A 20619-nucleotide genomic window follows, 5' to 3' on the forward strand; every position below is an offset into this window, starting at 1 on the left:
TACAAAAGAAATATTGAGTGGATGACGTCATCAGTCTCCTGAGACTCTCCTGATTTGCATACCTACCAGCATGTGCATATAACTATTTGTGAAATTAAGCAAATTATTTAAAATGTCATATTAAACTTATTTTACATCCGATTTTGATGAAATTTTCAGTGTTATGCTTGTTGGATTTTTCTCTTTTTATTCAAATCAACTTTTTGTTGGGGTGGACTTGTCCTTTAAGAAATTTGAAGATGCCTGGGAAAGATTTAATCTCTAGCTTTTTATATAAGTAGCCACTAGAATAGAGGCAGTCAACAGGGTGAACACACTACCTGGTAATTTCCATACTTAGTCACTATGAAAAATGTATGCAGTATTAAGCCCAATTCTATTTTCTTTTCTTTGTGGGCCCTCAAAAACAGTTTTAAGAGAGGTTCTAATCTTGTCAATTTCATCTGGTCCAATGGCGAAACAAAATGAAATTAGAATTCCAGAGTAGTGAATTATCTCTGGTCCATGCTGAGACATTTTTAACAGGGAATCCATGCCCACTAATTTTCAGAAGTAAAAATTCACGTTAAACTCAGATCGTTCAGGTAATATCAGTGTTACAAGAACAATAATGGGAGGTTTGCTTGAGTAAAAGTAGTTTGAAGACAGTCACTTTATGTACGGTACGGGAGTGAGTATATTGTAATAAGTTCTTGATCTCCTGTCTTCAAATGTTCTGGATATTTGACATGATTGCTTCTGAAAGATGCTCATTTAATAGCGCATGTGTTTGGAGCTGTACTGTAGATGATGTGCAGCATTCTATCAGTTACAAATGCCTTTGAAAAAGTTTTTGATCCCCTTTTGTTCAAATTAGTAATCGTTTTCACGGATCATTTCTCTTTCATCCAGACACATGCATTCGCCTGGCCCTGCACCAGTGCGGTATCCAGACAGTCAACACCTGCAATGACCATGCCCATGAGATGATATCCTACCTGAGGCAGAGCGGCTACCACGGCATCCTGGGCCAGTCGGCGGACATGGCCATCTTCGACCCTCCCATGTTCTTCTCGTCTCATCGCTTCAAGCTCTCCATGAAGGGGGAGATCACCACGCAGCAGTACAACATGGAGGAGGTGGCCAAGGCACTCAACCTGCATCCCGACAGATTTGTCATCTTCGCAGCACTTCTTGGTAAGTTTCACACTCACCAGTAGGAACCTTTCATGAAGCACATGTATAGTTAGTGATTTTCACCTCCTGTACTGTTGTGATAAGCTACTGTAATCCCTTGCATCTGATTGGCTGAGAGCAGAGTAGTCTTTGAAAATCACCTAAAGTACTGTTCAGAAATGCTCCCCGGGTCTTTCCTGCACCGTAAAGAATCAAGAGTTTAAGGCCTGGTCACACCCGCCCGAGTGTTAATGGAGTGGTCATTGAGCGGTGGGGAGAGAGGGTCGAATTTCGCTCACAAAATTGGGGAAAAAATCTAAAAAAAACTGAAAACAATCGAAAATGGTGAGCGGTGGTGATTTTTTCTCTCCGCTCCACGTCCGATCCAACAACACTCAGGCGGTGTGACCAGGCCTTTAGGACAAGGGTGGTGCAGGCAGTTGGTATTGTAACATAATGTCTACAGAGTATTTCTACAGTTAGCTCAATTGTCAAATTATAGATAGAGACTGCTTGTATTTTTCTTTCCCAGAAGACCCTTGGTGAACGATTTCATTATTCAAGTAGGTGAAGTTACAAAACACCCTTTAAATCTACTTGCAGTTGAAGCCTGTCATTAGCTTTGGTAAATTCCTCCCAGATGCATCTATCATTTTTCCAATTCATTACTAGGCTTTAAATGAGTTTGCGTGGCCAATGGAAAAATTTATTTTTCTTTTTTTTTTTAATATAAACCTGTTCCAAAGCATGGAATGGGCTGAAAATAAAGGGGCATGGTCTATATTCTGGAGCTCCCCTGATATCTAGTCACTGAATCACAGTTTGTGAGATGTTGGTCAAAGAGCCCCTTTTACAGATAAATAAAGCTATTGCAGCAGAGAAAGTGCACTAGAATTGGCCATTGACAAACAGATTTATTGGCTACTAAAACTCTTCTGGCTTGTTAGTTATTTTACTTGAGTGCTCCACACATTACTTGACCCTATATCAAAAGCTTTTGTCAGGTGTTGGTAATGATCTCAAAATGAGTTTGTACAGAATCCAATGAAATGACCACCAAAGTGTCTGTTTGTATAAATAAAAAACATGTGCCAAATGATTCTGGAAGAAATTGTGTAATTGCTGAGAAATTAGCAAATAAGCACGGGATTTGGCTCAAGCGTCAGACCGACATTCAAAGCAGTAATAATACACTGTCCCACGTGGGCTTATCTGTGTTGGTGATCTTCAGTGTGGACATTTTTCAGCGTAGATTTCACAAGGTTCAGTTTATGTAACTGTCCCAGATCTAGATCCTTGATGATATACAGTGCGTATCAAAAAAAAGTTTACACTTAGAAAAAATCCTGTAAAATTAAATATTTGTAATATCCTGACGATTTTTCCACATTTTACCATTGGTACAGATCCATTAAAACAAATGACGATATATCTGCAAAAAATATTTCCGCTTGAGTGAGCACCAATTACTTTTGAAAAGTTAGTGAAAAATGATTTGCGCAGAACTATGAAATAATTATGCGAATAAAAGTAGACCTTAATCATGAAGAACACGTTGAAATTAGCTAGTAGAAATGATTTGAACATATCTTTTACCTTTTTAAACTTGTTTCCTTGCCCAAAACACTTCGAAGAGTGCATTGCGCCCCACCCCACACACTGAGGCCATCGTGTTGATATTTGCTTTACACCGAACTGTGATTTACATGAAATGGTTTAGGATTGATTTTCATTTTGTTAATCATTGTCAAGCTTGGGAAATGTGTGGAGAAACAAGTATTAAATGAAAAATGAAATGTAAACCCACTTTAAGTGATAAAAACTTAGTGAAAAATGCTGGAGATGTCTGATGTAAACTTTTTTTCAGATTCAGTTATGTCCTCATATCCAGCTGGCACAAAAAGGGTAAAGGTTGTGCTTGAAATTTCAATTTAGGCGGCAAAATTGTTACAAATGCTTGAATGTATCCGTTTTATACAATTGGCTAAAAGTGCTAGGGAAATTTATGAGAAACGCTTCGCAGGGTAAGTTTGATTTCGCCCTTTCCCCTTGACACAGCATGAAAACAAGCATTTCTGCGCAAACAGATTTCTGCGAGCTTTACAAAAATGGAGAGTGCTCACTCAAGTGTAACATTCTGTCAAAACTTTTACTTTCATTGGATAGATGAGACCCAAACCCAAGATTATATGTGAAAAAATTACCCACATGTTGTATATTTTTTAATTCCCAGGGCTCTTTCCAAGTGTAAACTTTTTTTTGATACGCACTGTAGTGACAATTAAGCCTGGTTTTACAGACTTTCTCGTGAAATCAGTGTTTACTGCAAGTTTGCAACTACTTTCATTTGTCTTTACTGTAATGACTATTTCTATTTACTGGTTATCATTTTCCCCCATTTTTTTAAGTTATTATCTTTTATGTACATTTACAATTAAATGCCCTTTCCCCAAGAAGTAATTTTATACCACTTTTCATAAACCACACCGCCCTTGTGGTAATTAAATCTCAACACTGAAGAAGACAAACGTGGAAAGATGCCAAAATGTACTACACGTACACATCAAAGCAGTTTGTAGTCAAGTTCTGATCTACCACATCCGGTTGGAAACATTTGCCTTCTTGAGGAAGCATGTCTGTCTGTATACCAGCAACGATTAGTGAATGCGTGGGTTCGGTTGCAATAATTGGTAATTGTGGAGGTCAATGAAGATCGCCAAGTAGCGGTATATTGTCCTGTAATTAAGTACTTCTCCAGATGCTTTGATGATTGCTCTAATTTGTGTCGTCATATCTTATTAAAGGAAGATTAAACATTGGCATGAATAGAAGATCAATCCAGGTGTTGAATCACAGACTTAGTTTCACCAACAGGGGGAAAGTTCATCATTAAATATATTTTAGGTTTTATTTTTATTTTTTTGGGGGGGTAGAGTTGTAGCCCACCCCAAATTCATTGTTCCTTTGCCAGCCAGGAGAAGGAAAAAAGGAAATAAAGAAAGATTATGAATATTTATCTGACTCCAAGCAATGTTCATGTTTGGCATTTCTGTTTAAGACAAGGGCAGTTTTACATTTTCCTTTGCAAAGCAAAGCACTAAGGGAGCATATTGTTCTCCTGAAATTTATATTCTGTTAGTAATATCTCAACAAACAAATGGCTGAAAGATATTCTTCATATTAGATGAAAATTGGGGAAAATCAAGTTTTGAGATGAATTTGCTTTTCCACATGGCTCATTGGCTACTTCTGTCTTTGTGGAAAATCACTGTCCTGAAACCCCTCCTACACATGTAGCATTGGTGACTTTTTGCATTAAAGTAAATTTTGAAATTACTGCAGGCAAATAAATATTTAAAAAGTTTCATTAACTGAGAGAGAAGACAACAAATCAGCTGAAAAAAAAGACAGATTCCAGACAGACGAAACATGGAGAGCCAGAGACTAACAAACATGAACACGATGGATCAGACAATAATCTTACCAGATCATTTAAGTATTTTTGGGGGGGGGGGGACAGTCTGGTGGCACAGTCATTCACATTTTCCAAACTTTTACTTGAACGAACTCTCTCACTCACGGACATGCATAACTCATCATTAGCACACACCATCCCTGATGAAAGTTTTTTCATCAAGTCAGAGCAATCCAGTGATAACAGGTTAGTGAGTCACACATTCATTGGGTCGCATTTCAGGAGTTGCATTCAAGCGACAATTTTCAACCCAGAACCGGTTTCCAGAGACATTACTTCCAACGTGATTGCATCCAAGCGAATATTTTTCAACCCAGAAACAGCTATCAAAGACTAATTTCAAAACACATTTCCATTCAAGCCACAATTATTCAACCTAGAATCAGTTTCCAAAGACATTTATTTCAAAACACAGTTGTATTCAAGCATTTTTGTTTACATCATGTGGTAAAATTAAATGTCTGTTAAAATGCAACATCGAGCGATGAAAAGATGAGTTTTGTATGATTCTGCAGAGCCATTTACTCAGATTTATTCAAGTAAAAACTACAAGACAAGATGTCCAAAGACCGAGACATTTATTTGTGCATATCCCTTGGATAAGGTCCCTTGGATCGGAGAATGGATCCTACTAGTAGGACGTATGATACATGTAGGAAGCAGTCTACTCCAAACATGTAGGACGAAGGCTGGTTGCATTTGGAGTATGAGAGTAAAGCACATTTGTATTAATACCCCACAGTCAAACGCAAGTACATGACTATCATACCTGTTGGTGTCTACATAAAGTGTGTTCTACGCATCTTATAGGATGCCATCCTGGCTTTTGCCCGATTTCAGAGACCCCGATAACTTCCCATTTCAGGCTTTTTCAGACCTTGTATTGCATTGCATATAATTAGACATGTTGGGCTCCTTTTCAGGCCCAGTGAGTGAAATTGACTGGCTTCCCTGACTTCAGGTAGCATCTATAGAAGATATATGAAATTCAGTTATGAGTCAATCTCTAAAGAGGATGTGAAAATCATATATCATGATCAGGATTATTGTGGCAAATGTGAAAATCACAGAAAGGAATGGGTGGTGCAAACATCTGTGAACCCTCGGGTAAATGAATTATTAATGTTTTTCTTTTGCACTTGAGTAACTTAAAAATGTGATTTTTACAAGATAAAATTTGAAAGTAAATTTTAATTCATCTTGCTGCACATGTTAGGCTAAAACTCGGGACAAGACACACATCAATCTACCTTATTTATAGTGTGCTCTTTCCTGTTACCTGCTGAAACTCACTTTATGATTTTATGAACATGCATTCATTCATCTCCTCAAAGGGTAAGAAATCCTTTCATACTGCCTTCTCTTCATCGTCATTATGAAATGTATGATAGAGCTTTACGTTTTCTATATCTGACGTTGTTAAGCTGCAAAGTTCAAGTGCTTCACTGCTCAACCTTACCACCTCTTCTCTCTACTTAAGATCAACAGGAAGGGTTTTACCTGTGTCTTTCACCATCTTTAAACGGAGGAGGGTCTCGTTATGAAAGGGGTACATATATTGAACAAACTCTGTACGTGTAGGGCGGGATTTGTCGTAGGACACAAATTACCATGCCGCAATGTTCTCCCCGATCTCCCAGCACGTTACAAAGAAGCCCTCCAGTGTAAACATTTAGTCACTCCCAGAGCGAGCTAGCGAGCAGTCGATGCTGGAGGTATTGAAATCCCCGTCTGCTGCATCTCTTCCTTAGCTGGAAGAGGAGAGAATGTGATGACCATGGATGGAATATTGATCAGTTGATTGTGACTCACAGCATCTAATCTCCTTTATATGTGCCAGTCTTCTTAACCCATTTTGCACTGCGCATTCTAATCACTAATGACAAATGAAGATGAATGTGTACATGTATGAGGTGATGATTTTGTCTTCCAAAATATTTGCATTTTCAAAAAAAAAATGATAGATTTTCATTCAAGTATTGCTAAAAAAATAGAGCCCTATTTTTACTGGTTTTGAACAATTTTCTTTATTGAAGATTTTGAGTTGTACCCAATATAATTTTTGTTACTGCTACTAAATTAAATCCATAGGGTAAATCTTTTAGCATTTGTACATGTATGCGTAGTTAATTTTAACAATCTAGATCTTTTCAGATCATCATTTGTATGGATTTAAAAAAAGGCCTTGAGAAAGCAGAAATATTGTTTAGAAATGTTGTTTCCTCTTCTCAAATGCATTTTCAAAATACCAGTTATGCAGTTTTGGAGCAAATTCTGCCATAACACTTCATGGGTTGGAATTTAGAATATAATTAGATTTTGTTATATGAATGGTGATTTTCTAAATAATTATTATATACATGAAGTTTATTGAATCACATAATGGAGGTAAGACTGCCAGAGTAGAATTATGTCTTTTGGCTTTCCTATCAGGTATCTTTCATACAAAATGTGTATGAATCTTTCATTTTATCTGACCATGAAATGAGTGATGTTTTGATTTACAAATATGTGTACATGTAATACTGCTTTGATTCTTGTTCTAAAAACCTTTGTGTATTTTTATTTTTGTTTTGATTTGCAGGCAATCACATCCTTCTTGATGAGGAGTTAACACTGTTCCACTGGTCACTCCTTGGACCTGATCATCCTCTTAACGGTCTCAGGGTATGTTCTCTCGCATCTTTCATTAGGGCATTTTAGCAATCACTTCGCAGACGCTTTCTATGATAACGCAGAGAATCTTTTGTCAAAGCCCTTCATAACAAAACAGTCTTTTGTAAAAAAATAGATGAATATAAACCAGCAGTGTCGTCTGACTCTTCTGACACACGACTAATTTGCAGTTTTTGTCCAGTCCGAATCTTAAAATGATGACCTCTAATCTGTCCATTGTGATTTGACGGGCATTTTTAATAGATTCTCAATGTTGCAGAAAGCATAGATCTGCAAAGAGGATGCTAAAATGTGCTATTCTACTAAAGGGGTAGTTCACCCAGACAATATAGGTGTTCTAATAAAAGATATAAAAATAATACAGAAAGATGTTGGTGAAGATTTGTTGAAAATCCATCAAAGAGCTAGAGAGTCAAGATTTGTTATAGATATAAATTCGTTGCCCCATTTGTCACGTACTGTAAATTCCATAATTTTCATTTTTTTAATGGTTCATGATGTATGAAATATTTTTGTTTCTGTAGCTGGGATAGAATGATGTATCCGGTGTTCTAATGAATAATGGACGAGTAAAATTATGAATGTTATGAGAAAATTGCATTTTAATATTTATCTAGGTTTGTGTGACGTCACATGATTCAGCTTGGGAGCTGCACGCATGTGACATCACACAAACCTAGATTTTTACTTTGTTAATCTTTGATGGATTTTCAACAAATTTTCACGATATTTCTTTTGTTTTTGTTTTGATTAAATCTGCACCAGGGTTGAGCTTCCCCTCAAAAAGAAAGTGAAGAGATGCAGAGTGGGAATTCAAGAATTTTTTTCCCCCTTTCCATTGTTTCTACAATTGGTTGACTAAAACCAATAATGTACTCAATATTACTAGTTCACTATTAATTAGGCTTTTAATATTACAGAGAAATCTTCAGGTTGTATATATATTTTTTTTCTCAGTCCCATAAATGCTTGTTCATGATTCATGATCTTGCAATTATATTTCTAGTAGCTTTTAATAGGGGTAGTTAGCACCAGACATTTGTTGTTGCATCATTGTGCATGTCACCATTAATAATTAAAGATATTTGAATTTGGGAATGTTGAATTGATTTTGTTTTATGTGACTAGATGAGAGCCCAGCAGCTTGTCCAGCCACCTCTTGATGCCATCTTGCCACTGGTGGCGGGCTACGTCCGCAACATCACCAATATGTATGACCTGGATGCCATTGGACAAGACGTATTCCACACATACAAGGGTTGTATCGATGAGAAGATACGCCACTTCAAGGCCAGTGTGGAATTCTACTGGAGAGGGACCAAAGATGCTTGGAGCAGACACAGAAAAGGTGAGTTAGTTTGATTTTACTTTCATATTGTTTCATTTACTGGGTGTGATCTGATTTGATTTTATATGATACTCATTTGATTTGATTTGATATTACTGTGTGATTTGATTTGTTTTTTCTGTGTGATGTGATTTGAGTTAATTTGACTGCATGTGATTTGATTTGATTTAATTTGTGTTTTGATATTACTGTGTGATTTGATTATTGTTTTTACTGTGTGATGTGATTTTAGTTAATTTGACTGCATGTGATTTGATTTGATTTAATTTGTGTTTTGATTTTACTGTGTGATTTGATTCAAGTTTAATAAAGACTGGATATGATTTGATTTGACTGGGTGTGATTTGATTCAATTTGATATTACTGAGTTCTTTCATTTGATTTTAATTTTACTGTGTGATTTCATTTGATTTAATGACCAGTTGTGATATGATTTGAATGGATGAAATGCCATTTTCTCAGAAAATTGAATGGTTTTTACTGCACCTTCAGTATATCAATAGACAAATTATTTCACACCTGTTCTTAAAAATAAAACCGAAATAAGTCATCACAAATCATAAAAATTTGGGATTTATGCATTTTATATTACATAACATATGGGCACATAACATATGGGACAGCTGCTCGTTTATGACATCACAATTTTAAAACATAAACTTCTAATAACTTTCTTAATCATTCATGGATTTTCCTCAAATCTTCACTGATGTTTTTATTACTTTTTTTCTGGTATTTTTCTTCAAACTTTTCTTCAGGGTGAACTTCCCCTTGAAATACTTTTAATTCATACTGTTTAAAGAACAAATCCACCCCAACAAAGTTGATTTGAATAAAAATTGACAAGCATATCATTAAAAAATTCATCAAAATGGGATGTAAAATAAGAAAGTTATGACATTTAAAAATTTCGCTTAATTTCACAAAAACAGTTATATGCACATCCTGGTTGGTATGCAAGTGAGACTGATGACATCATCCATTCACTATTTCTTTTGTATTTTATGATATGAAATATGGAATATTCTAATTTTCTCCTGATTGTCAAGTGAAGCAACGATTAATTCCTTCTTGAACATGTGGAATTAGCATTGTTTAATTCTATATGGTTCAGTCAAGTTGTTCCTCTTTTTCAAATCTGTAAAAAATAAGTATTGTATGATTTTTCAAAAAATCAAAAATAGTGAGGTTCATCATCGTCTGTTTCATGTGCATGTCACTGAGTAATTGTGCATATCACTGTTTTGTGAAAAATAAGCGAAATTTTAAATTGTCATAACTTTCTTATTTTACATCCAATTTTGATGAAATATTCGGCGTTATGCTAGTTTGATGTTTCTATGTTTATTCAAATCATCTTTTTTTCCAGGGTGGACTTGACCTTTAAGAAATAAACTTAATACTCTTGAAATAAAAGGAAGTTCATGACAGACTACAACAGCTATTTGATTCATTTCATATCAATATCTTTTGCTTTTGTGTGTTTCCTCCAGGACCACGGTTTAACTTCCGATCCCAGAAACCCAATAAGGTAAATATCAAATATCAGTTGAAGTTGTGCTTGTCTAGCGTAGTTGCATTTTTTATCTTTTAATTCCAGGGGCCGTCTTATGGAGATTTACAATTGTAAGTTTGCCATAAAGGTAATTGCAATGGAAGATTTTGATTGGCTGCGTAACCTGTTAACATGGTATTTACCCTAATGGCAAGTTACTATAATCATATGAAACTGGGCACAAGATGTCTCATGTTAAAAATGTAAGACTTGAACTAAAAAGGTCTTTCTTTACTAAATTTAACCTGTATCAGCTGAATTCATTGACCAAAAATGTATCAGGAAAAAAACCCACCCATTTGTGTTGCACGTGATCAATAGGGTTTTGATACTAAATGCATATTAACAGACATATGAGTATACTCTTCCTTGATATATTATCTTCCCTTACAAGTGAGGCTGTATTCAGAATCTCATGGATTTAAGGAGTTAGCAGCCACATGATTATTGTGAAAGTAACCTAAAATATTTTCAAAAAATCAATGGCAAATATAGTATTCCAAGGTTTGCTACATGTACACCACTGATGATATTGATATAATGGAAACATTAACACGTCACCCCCCCCCCCTTTTCAAATTTATTTTTAAGAATCATCTTTCATTATTTATTTCCAACTTATTGGATCCGATTTTGTACATCCATTGCAAGCAATTGAGCATTGTTTGTACTTCCTGTATTTCCACTGCAACGCCAGGAAACGTAAGTGGAATTGGGTTGCAGCCAGAATGTTTCTGTTGAAGAGGGTTTTTCCTGTGTGTAAACTGACTAGAGTTGTGGTCATCGGATCTCTTTAGTTTTATTAGCAATATACTTCCAAAGATAATGGGATGTGTATGGAAGAACTACTGAACTGCTTTTCCAGTGATGTATGTTATAATAACTCAACCCCGACCAGAGCAAAGTAATCATAGTTTGGAGTTTATATGTATTGATGCAGACCTCTAAAATCACATAAAATGCATTAGATTTTATATTTTCTTTTACACAATATTCCCATTTTTACTTTATTAGTATTCTTTCAATCAATGCCAAAAAATATTTGTAGGTAATTGATTCTTAAAATTGTTGAGTGAGCAGTGTAATGGAAAAATTAAAAAGCCTCTCCCACGGGTATTGGTTAATATCTTAAAGACGTTTCTTATATATCTCTGTTTATCTGCATTATGAAAGTAAAATTATCATGTCAAATCAGAAGATTCTGCATTATTGATTGGAAATTCAAAGCTCCCTACTCCGTCATGTAAGGATTTGAAAAAATGCATATTGATTTTGCAATAATTTTAAATCAATATACAACAAATCATCAGAACCCTGATTATAGGAAAATTTTTAATGAATGAAACAAGTTAAAGTCTTTTTAAAGGCGTTTATTGTAAAATTGGCAAGTTTAAAAATGAAAGCTCTTCTTTGGAAGCTTATAATCATTAGATTTATGGAGATTGGAACAGACAATATCTTCATATCGGTTTATGAATGTGTACTGTTTAATTACCTATTTTGTCAAATTCAATTATTTATTTTTTTGAATTTAATATTTCTGGCTTGGTGTAATTGTCACCTGAAATCATGGAATATATTGACCTTTTCTCTTATTTACTTCTGCCTATTAAACATATTTCTCATGTTTGGTACAATCTTAAATTCTACCTATTATGTATCTTTTTATTGAAAGGGTTCTGATATGCAGAGGATTGAGAATGCAATGGGCAAGGTTTCCATTGATGACAAAGACCAAGGGTGAGTTATATAGTATACTAAATTATTTCACTATTGATGTTGAGAGCAGGTGTTGGCGTCAGGTAGATATGTGACACCAACCTCAGCACTTCACCTGAAATAGGGGATGGTGCTAGATACAGTGCTTGATTTCGATATTGGTATTTGGTTGTTTATCTGAGTTCTACACCAACCCTTGCTAAAAATATGCTGGTGCTATTATACTCTGGATGATCTCAAGTTCTGTTTTGACTGCTTTTGTTGGGCAAGTTGTAACATCAGTCATGGCACCCAACCTAAAAAGAGGCTGGTGCCAGATGCAAAGTTTGATTTCAAGGTTGATGTTGGAGTGGTATATTTCCAATTCATCTAATGCCAATTCATCCAACTGCCAACTTGTCTACTATCTTTGGTCTACTATCAGTTCGTCCACTCACCACATGGTCTTTTGTTTAGTCTAATGCCATTCTGTCTAATAACAGTTACCGTATTTTCCGGTGTATAAACCGCGCCTTTTTTCCCGCTTAATAATCTTGAAATATCGGTGCGGTTTATACACAGAAACAACACAATTTCGTCAGAAAATTGACTATGTTTTGTCGGTAGTATAACTTGCATTTGAACCAACAATTATATAGAATATTTAATGTATAATTATTTGTTGGTTACTAAAAATAGGGAGCATATTTTGCGAAGTTTTCTTTGAAAAATCTTCTTTGTAAAGATTGGTTTATATTATTTATTTAACTACTATCAATTTAAAAATGTTTTCAAAAAAAAACTGATTGTTTTATGATGAAAACTTTTTTTTTCAACTAAAATTGCATGGGAAATGCTCTTTAATAGGCATGTAATCGTAATCGATCGTAATCGGTTATTAAAAAGGCAATAAATAATGTCCTTTATTCTTTATTTCTTTTGTTTTTCTCTCAATATTAAAAAAAAAACTTTCCCTTTTTATACCATAATTTTGATATTAAAAAATGGCATTTTATGGTCACCTTTTCCTTAAAAAAACCCTGTTTTTTTGTAATGAAAACTTATTTTTTTACACCTAAAAAGTGCATTGAAAATGCTTTACAATAGGCATGTAATCGTAATCGATCGTAATCGGTTAGAAATTAGGCAATAAAAAATGTCCTCTATTCATTTTTCCCCCCTCACTTTCAACATTTTTGTTTTCTTTTCCCCTTTTTAGACTATAAGTTTGATATACAATACTGCCATTTCATGGTCTTTTTTTCTTTATTCTACAAAGAAATAATTTATATTCTTTGAAAAATAAAGTTAAAGAATAAAGTAACCATTTTTTAAAATACAAAAATTAGTAATATATCTTTTGGTCTATCAAAAACTGTCAGTAGAATTTGCTCATCCAAATAATTACTAAACTCGCTTTGTCATTTTTTTTTTTATACTGCCTCCCGATTTTGGGGGTGCGGTTAATACACAGCCACGGTTTATATTCCGGAAAATACGGTAGTCCAATAGCCATTTAGTCCATATACCATTTGGACTAAGTGTTGAATTGTGCAAAATGAATGAAAATGAAATGGATATTAGACCAACTGGTTAAAAGACGAAATGGTGATTAGACGAAGTGATGATTGGACCAAATGGTTATTGGACTAAATGGTTGTTAGTAATTGGACAAAATGTTTATGTATGGAATGGCATTAGACTAAATGAAAGTGGACCATGTGGTCAGTGGATGAGTTGGCAGTAGACGAATTGGCAATTTACCGTTGGAACGAGGGTTGGCAATCGGATTCATACCAGCTAGTCTTGCACCAACACAAACACTGAATTCAAAATCACCTATTAACTCAAGTATATTTAGATATTATCTGTTTTAAAGAGATGTAGTTTCCAAATGCAATTGCAGCAAATTTGGGTGTGTTCTTGTAATGATGCAAATCATGTTTAAATTTGACTGCAAAAACACATAAAAATGTGGATCTAGTTGTTAGTTTTTAAATCACAGCTGTGTTTCTGGCATTCTTTAAATGGTCGCATGTCATAAGGTGGTCCAATTTCGCGAACAGGGTAAAAATGGTCAAAAATTTTATTTTTTGATATGTTATAGCTATTACCAATCTCTAAATAATGAAAGTTTTAAGTCTCGAATACCTTTATTTTTCCTTAAAATGACTAACAGCTAATTATTACATAGACGTCAATGTAAATGTGGATTTTGAAATGTGTTTTTTCTCAAATTGGACCTGCTGCACATAAAATGGTGTCAAAAGTTAATGCAACGTTGGATCACCCTAGTATTTTGCAGTTATAATCTTTAAACATCAATAATTAAATCTGTACCAAAAATTAAATAATTATCTATTATTGTATGCATATTAATTACACTAATTAATTAACAGTATTTACTTTCACATTTTTGCCCCAAAAATACCTGTCACTGTATTTATATGCTTGGCAAAATGACAATATCATGGGTAGAAATGTTTGTTGCAATGATACACAACATTTGTACTAAAAACTAAGATTACAAATTAGATAATTAACCAAATCTCTCCGGTTTACTAATTGATTAGGTTGCAGATCAGAGCTGACATACACATGTATTCCATTGCTGCATATTTTCAAAATTGTCAAATTTTTATGACATTTAGTTGTTCCCTGCTGTAAAACACCCAGAAATATGAGGATAACAGTCATATTACATATTATAGTAAATTTTTTAATTAGGTTTAATTAATATTTTATCATTTACCACATCCACCGGCTCCGCATCCACCGGCTCCGCCACCCCTGTTACTTCAAACTTAATGTGCTATAGTTTTTGTTCCTGATATTGTATTGATTTAATTCATAGTAATATTTTAGCCTATAGTTCTAGCTTCAAAATGAGATATTACTCAATAAATTTGGTCAAGATGCTGTGATGTAGCAACAATTTATCCATGGCACTGTGTGGAAAATTGTTCATACGCCACCCTTTTTGCATACCCAACTTATGAAATGCGACCAAATGCAAATGAGACTGAAGGATTTGAGAATTAGCTCTTGCACATCCCTCACAAATCTAATTGAAAACGTTGTCTATTGTATAAACCATGAATTACCAGAATCCTATCGTTATTATATTTTTTAAATAGAACTGAATTGTTTACTGCTCAAGATTTGAACTAGTAGACTTAGAAAATTCATTCTTTACAATATATTTTACCTTGCATTTTTATGAATTAATTTGTGTACCTCATTGATGATTATTATTTTTTAATCTTTGATTTCAGACAAAAATCAGAAGACCAGGATGAGGTAAATATTCTTTCTTCTAATCATTAGAGTTAAAGTTTTACTTGAACATCATGTATGGCTTAATCATAAAATGTATCACTGATGAATTTTTATCATAAACCATAGAGAATGCTAATGCTTTGCATGTGGGTATGAAAACTGGAATGGCCACCTTGAAAATCTCTTAGAATGATTTGAAAATAAAGCAGTGTTTGGTATTTTTATTCTTTGTATTGGATCGTAGTTTATGAGATTTGTAAATGTATTTGATTTCTTTGATTATCTTTTTTGCACTGCTAAAAGCTTGGTGAACATGTGTCAAAGTCAATGAACAGAGACTCCATGGCCCATATTTTGAACACTGGTTTCTTTTATATCTAAATATCAATTTATAATCACATTTATGACTCGAAGCATTTACATACCATTTTGAAATGATAGATTAAATAGTTTCTTCCCTTCAAAACATGGGAACCATCCCAGCGAATTCGCAAAAAGCATATATTGTAAACAACTGTTTTAACACGTATGGCTTTCCATAGTTTTAGCCCAAACTTACACCATAGTTGACTGGAGTTCAGAACTCTAGCTATAATTCTGGGGGGTGTTTCACAAAGATTTAAGTATGACTTTTAGAGTTGCACTTAAATGCCTAGTTGCGTGCAGTATAAATGACATGACAGTATTTGTCAGATAATGCCACTACTGTGTATTGATCAATAAGATTGCACGTCGGCATTTAAGTGAGACGTAAGTCATACTTAAATCTTTGTGAAACACCCCCCTGGAGATGTTGTTGTCAGGGAACTTTAGATATTTCATAGTATACATCAACATATTCTAATATCCCTTACTAGTTTTTTAATAGTGTGGAACTTGTTGATTTTTCTATCGGTTAAGAACTCCGGCAATGGACCGTCCCCCCACCAGAACATCCCATCCCTGATGGAGCAACCTACCCCAGCCTTCCTGCAGGCCTCGGCCCCACCCCTCCCCATGGTACCCAGGGAGTTGATCCGCATCGCCAAACACAGACACGACCAGGGACAGATGGCACCGCAAGTCCTTCAGGTTCTCACATCCGTAAGTGGCATTCCCCTTCGCGAATTTTGCATCATGCATGTGACTTCGTCTTAAATGCAGTATCTTTGTCCAGGGGAGCGTTTCATCAACATCAGTCTTCTGGCAAGTTGTCGGGTCTGACAACTTTACTCGATTCTGATTGGCTGAGAAGCACTGTTACTATGGTAACTGTTGGATAAAACAGGACTTATCGGAACTCCCCAGGTTTCGAAATGTAATGAACCCCAAGGTTATAAAATAAATAGTGGCGCTATTTTGTTGCATGATAGATTCGATTAGGTGATAAGGTGATTATTGAAGCTTAACTCGGGTAGTTGCAGCAAACTGTGATTTTCTGAGAAATTCATTAAAACCAATATTAATGCTCCCTTTATCATTGTCATGAGAAAGATTTAGTCTTATTAAACGGTAGCCCTATGAATCATGAAATCGAAGCTGAAAAATCAAGGACAAAGTGCGAAGACAAATATGCACATGTAGGTGGGTGTATTATCATTGCATGGAAAGATGCCTGACAACGCAGCAGAATGCCTTGTTCGTTTTCAGCTATTCCTCTTCAAAATCACTTTGTTTGAGATCAACAAGTTAATTCTCCAATCAATTTTGATTTTACTCCTCACGTAGGGTGAGATCAAGTTGAATTCAATCTTGGAGGACGAGCTAAGCGGGGAATTCCCTTGTTCTGTCCAGCTGTACCGTCCCGTTCGTCAGATGGTGTATGGGATCCTCTTCAGTATCTCTCAAATCAACGAAGAGATGATGCAAAAGAATGGCTCTGGAGATCACCAAGGTAAGGTATCTACATTCATTGAAGTCCAACTCCATGCAGACGGAAATGTAAATTAAAAAAAAGCTAAGAATCAACAAAGCACTTTTAATTTCATTAACATATGATACAATTTTAAAATAGGATACATAATCTAAAAGGTTTACTTGATTTCTGAACAACACAGATAATATGCAAGTGAGAGATGTAAAGATGTCAGACACACCAACTTTCGTATTTCCTTTCTATGAAATCAGATTTTAAATGCCAATAAATATAAGTTAATTTCACTTTTATCCATTGCCATGTTATGCCTAACGCAAAGTCAAACCATGAATATAGAGACAAATAAAACATGAAAATTTGTTATTGATGTTTCTTGTTTTGAATCTGAACTTGAATTTCATCATTTACTTCAGATCAAGGTCCTCAGATTTGCGTGAAGGAATGGTGGTCGAGGCGAGACACGCCCATCCAGAAACCTGACGTTGTCTGTGCCATCCCGGCCAAGGACTGGGCACCACCTCCTCTCATCAAGCTTTGGCTGGGTCGGGAACCCGAAGACAAGGAGTACCGGCTGAGAGCGTTCCTCTCGTGCCTCAGGAGTGATATGCCGTCCATGATGAAGACACCTTACGTTCCAAAGCATGCCCTCATCCTCTGCTGTGTGGTCAGGTTGGTTTTCAAGTTCACTGCTGACTTATCCCTTGAAAAAAAATTTAATATGAGTCATGAAATAATTCCTTCTTTACTCTTTTGCCTGAAACATAGTGGCACTCAATATTCTAACCAAGCCCTGGAAATCATTGTAAGTGCTTGAAGAGGATACTCAAATGAAAGCACTTTTTGAGTTCAGTCTGTGTAGCACTCAAAATTCCAAGTTATTTACAATAAAGACAAAAATCAAAGTGTTGATAGTAGCATGTACAGTGTGATTTTTGTACTGTGTAAGTAAGATTACAGTGTTCTTGGCTTATTTCAAGTTCAATATGTGAGATGGATATCATCTTATTCGGTTTGTTTGTCTACTTAATGAATGAAAATACCTGAGCTTACTAGCTGATTGAAATCTATGATTTGAAGAATATCTTTGAAAAACATGCAACTTCAGTCTTGAATTTGCTAAAAATACTTGGTAAAAAAAAAAAGGTCCCTGTTCCTTGTCCAGGGGCCCGTTGCATAAAACTTTTGCCGTACAAAAACTCTGGCAAACAAAATTATGCCATTAAAAATCACACATGGAAAAAGGCTAAAGGTTTATACAACGGGCCCCAGAATGCAGTGCTCTGAACATGTAGTCTTATAAGAATTACCCAATAGAATGATATCATATTGTTTTGTCATCTTAACAATATTTATAGTGCAAATATGTTGTTGATGAACAGTAGGATCGTAGATTGACTAACTCCAAACATTGTCATTTTCTTACTTAGATCAAATGATTTATTTCTAAAGCTCATAATACACATTGAATTTTCATCAAAGGGTGTATGTACCAAGACTAGTGTTGCAGCACGGGTAGTCTATGAACAGACCCCCATGGTGCTTTTGACCTCTTTGGAGGACAATCCCCTTTTCATTGATACATAGTGGAACCTTGTGGTCCTTGCACAAATCCCTTTGGGATTTGCAGGAGATCTTTGGTTTGATAGCAACGTAATTGTTCCCAGTTTGCAAACTTGCTCCAAGATGGATGCATTCAGTCGTCCCTATCTTGGCTTCCCGTTTGCATACATTAATATAATCCCCTTGCCTTCCTTGGTGTCTTGAGTGATGTACCCAAGTTACATTATTCCAGTCAAAAGTGTTGGCACAGTAAGCGTATCAACCTGCAATAAAAAAAACCCAAACTAAGTAGAAAAGAAAAACCAAAACACATACACACACAAAACACAGGCTGTGGGGCTCTATGGCCCGAATTAAAGATAAATTCCAGTTTTGGTAACGATCTCAAAATGACTTTTTACAGAATCTAATATAATGACCACCCAAGTGTCTGTTTGTATGAATAAAAAATATGTGCCAGAGGATTCTGGGAGAAATTATGTGAATGGTGAGAAATAAGCAAAATAAGCGCTGATTCGGTCACTTCCGTCGGGTCTTTATTCCAGCAATAATAATACACTGTCCCACGTGTGCCTATCTGTGTTGGTGATCTTCAGTGTGAACGTTTTTCAGCGTAGATTTCAAGATTTCACAAAGTTCAGTTTATGTAACTGTACCAGATCTAGATCCTCGATGATATTCTGACAATTAAGCCTGGTTTTACAGACTTTCTCATGAAATCAGCGTTTACTGCAACTACTGGCATTTCTCTTTAACTCCTCCCCTTTGTACATTACAAATGGATTAGTATTATTGTTGTTTATCTGGCATTTCCAACATTGAAACTGAAAGAAGTATTGAATAATAACTAGTATTTTTTTAAGACTTCCCAGCTGCATTTCCAAAAAAAATCTGAAAAAAAAGGAATTTGAAAATTCATATACCGACTCAAGGTTATGCAATACAAAAGTTTCTTCTGAAATAAACAGAAGTTTGCTATATATATATTTGCTTTGTTTACACAGATACTTACTGCACTTCAGCCCTCCATTGTTCCGTAAACATGAACTTGATGCGATTCTTGCCCAGAGTGTATCACCGATCCTCAACAACCCTTCAGCCCTTCAAGAGCTCAAGGTAAGTGTTATCACAGATTAATGGCTTAGTCTACCCAACCTGGGTCCCGTAACACAAAGGTTAGTGACTAATCATATGCTTGATTTCTATGATTGATTGTACATTATAGTCAATGCAATCGATCGTAGAAAAATGTTCTACGATCATTGCTAAGCTTTGTGTTACGGGCCCCTGGTGGGTGTTTCATGAAGCTGCTCGTAAGTTACGAGCGACTTCACATGGATTGATGGTCCTTTCTTTATATAATAATTTGCATTGAATTTTCTAGAGTTCCTGAGAAAATATCACCAGTCATTCATAACTTACAAACAGCTTTATGAAACACCTACCCATAAACCACTCAATGGCTCAAGGGAGACAAGAATAATGAGGCAGATGTTCTTTGGGTACAGATTCCTCCAGCAAAGTGAATTGGCAAGTAAAAGACTGCCCAAGTCAATTGCAGGTTTTGTGGAACAGGGCCCAAAACATCAAATAAAATGTGCCCCATTCTGAGTCCCTACTTACGCGGATCATTCCCCTAAAGAAAAGGAAAACTCTATTAGAAATAGCAAGGCTATTTGAGAAGAGATGCTCAAGCACAAGAATTTTTTTCCCACGATTTAATTGTGTGGTAACAGTAAGGCAATGTTATTTTGTTTTAGATAAGTTTCCCTGTCCTGTATTCCAAACTTAAAACCCATTTTACACCAAACTTTTTATCTGTTTTGTCCAGTCTAACAGCCATTGATCAACCCCCTTCCTTTGATTCTTGTACAGTTCATGTAGCTGTGATCTCAACAACTGGGTTTTGGGGGCATACGTTTTACCAGGAAGGGGGGTGGGGGTTGTCAGTGCTATCTATTTGAAAAAGATATGGTAGGAAAAGAACTATCTGGCATTGTATGACACCTAGATAGATC

At 35.4% G+C, this 20619-nt stretch overlaps 1 protein-coding gene across 1 annotated transcript in view; it reads left to right on the forward strand.

Moving 5' to 3' along the window:
* The window catches only part of LOC121411823 (constitutive coactivator of PPAR-gamma-like protein 1 homolog), a 50843-nt gene that overhangs the window by 21017 nt on the left and 9207 nt on the right, over positions 1 to 20619 (forward strand). Inside the window, exons 2-11 of the mRNA XM_041604694.1 lie at positions 892 to 1176; positions 7215 to 7297; positions 8435 to 8654; positions 10148 to 10185; positions 11885 to 11949; positions 15183 to 15207; positions 16087 to 16269; positions 16894 to 17059; positions 17455 to 17710; positions 19606 to 19717. Of these exons, the coding sequence (XP_041460628.1) occupies positions 892 to 1176; positions 7215 to 7297; positions 8435 to 8654; positions 10148 to 10185; positions 11885 to 11949; positions 15183 to 15207; positions 16087 to 16269; positions 16894 to 17059; positions 17455 to 17710; positions 19606 to 19717 (1433 nt within the window). The remainder of the gene's footprint in view (positions 1 to 891; positions 1177 to 7214; positions 7298 to 8434; positions 8655 to 10147; positions 10186 to 11884; positions 11950 to 15182; positions 15208 to 16086; positions 16270 to 16893; positions 17060 to 17454; positions 17711 to 19605; positions 19718 to 20619) is intronic.

Source organism: Lytechinus variegatus, chromosome 3 (assembly GCF_018143015.1).
Source record: "Lytechinus variegatus isolate NC3 chromosome 3, Lvar_3.0, whole genome shotgun sequence".
Taxonomy (NCBI): domain Eukaryota; kingdom Metazoa; phylum Echinodermata; class Echinoidea; order Temnopleuroida; family Toxopneustidae; genus Lytechinus; species Lytechinus variegatus.